General features: G+C 32.7%; 1 protein-coding gene across 1 annotated transcript; it reads right to left on the bottom strand.

The window, feature by feature from the left end:
* Positions 1–107: 107 nt before the first annotated feature.
* On the bottom strand, positions 108–898 carry NEMIN01_2514 (uncharacterized protein; the record flags this gene model as incomplete). Its single annotated transcript, XM_051478456.1, has 1 exon — positions 108–898. A coding segment is annotated over one exon (791 nt), but the record flags the coding sequence as incomplete, so codon positions are not given.

Genomic DNA, 898 nt, shown 5'->3' on the forward strand with positions numbered 1-898 from the left:
AGAGTATATTATGAGGATAGAAATAGAATGGTTAAATGCAGTTTTATTTAGTGCCATAAAAGACTAATAATCATGGATTAAATAAGTACTAAAGTACTACATTCTTCCTAAGAAGACTCATTTTTTTGGTTGAATATAGATGGGTCATATTTTATTTTTGTTTCTTCCTTAGGGCAGCCAACACTTAAATATCTAGCAAAATTAGAAACTAGCTTGGAATATCTGCGATTATCATCTCTTCTGTCAATGACTTGTACGAAACTCGAGAAAAATGCCCTAATGCAGTCCTTCATGTACTTTGCCCATACGAGTTCGTTATCAGTTACTTTTATCGCATGTGGTGCAAATAGAAATTCATTTCGTTCTACTTCAGTAAGTAGATCGTAATTATCACTGTCATTAGTATCTAAGTCATTAATGCACTTAGAGCGCATGAGCGCATACCATGCAGGATGCGTGTATGATATATCAAGTGGCACTCCCAAGTTGACTAATGGCGCCATAACTCCTTCATACATCCAGTTAGTAGCTATGATATCAAATTGTATTTTTTCAAAATTAGAATACTCAATACCAATGTCTTTGCACAAGTCTTTAGTTCGCTGAAATGTACAATTAGAACTATAATCAATCCATATATAAGCTAGTTTTCTAAGTATTTCGTCCTGTTTTACTCCTTCACACACAAGAGTATGCAGATCCATTTTTTTATACTCTACTGGATCGAATACATTCTCTATTATCTTTCTTAGATTGCAGAATAGAGTGTTGTTTTTGTAGTCAATAAGATGTCCACTCATTATATACTCTATTACTATTAATTTTATGACTTGATCAGACTTAATAGTGCATACGTATTCGTTTACTTTTTCTTCTGAAAGATTCTCGTTTAGTAAGT

This window comes from Nematocida minor (assembly GCF_024244105.1).
Source record: "Nematocida minor strain JUm1510 chromosome Unknown 104, whole genome shotgun sequence".
NCBI lineage: Eukaryota > Fungi > Microsporidia > Nematocida > Nematocida minor.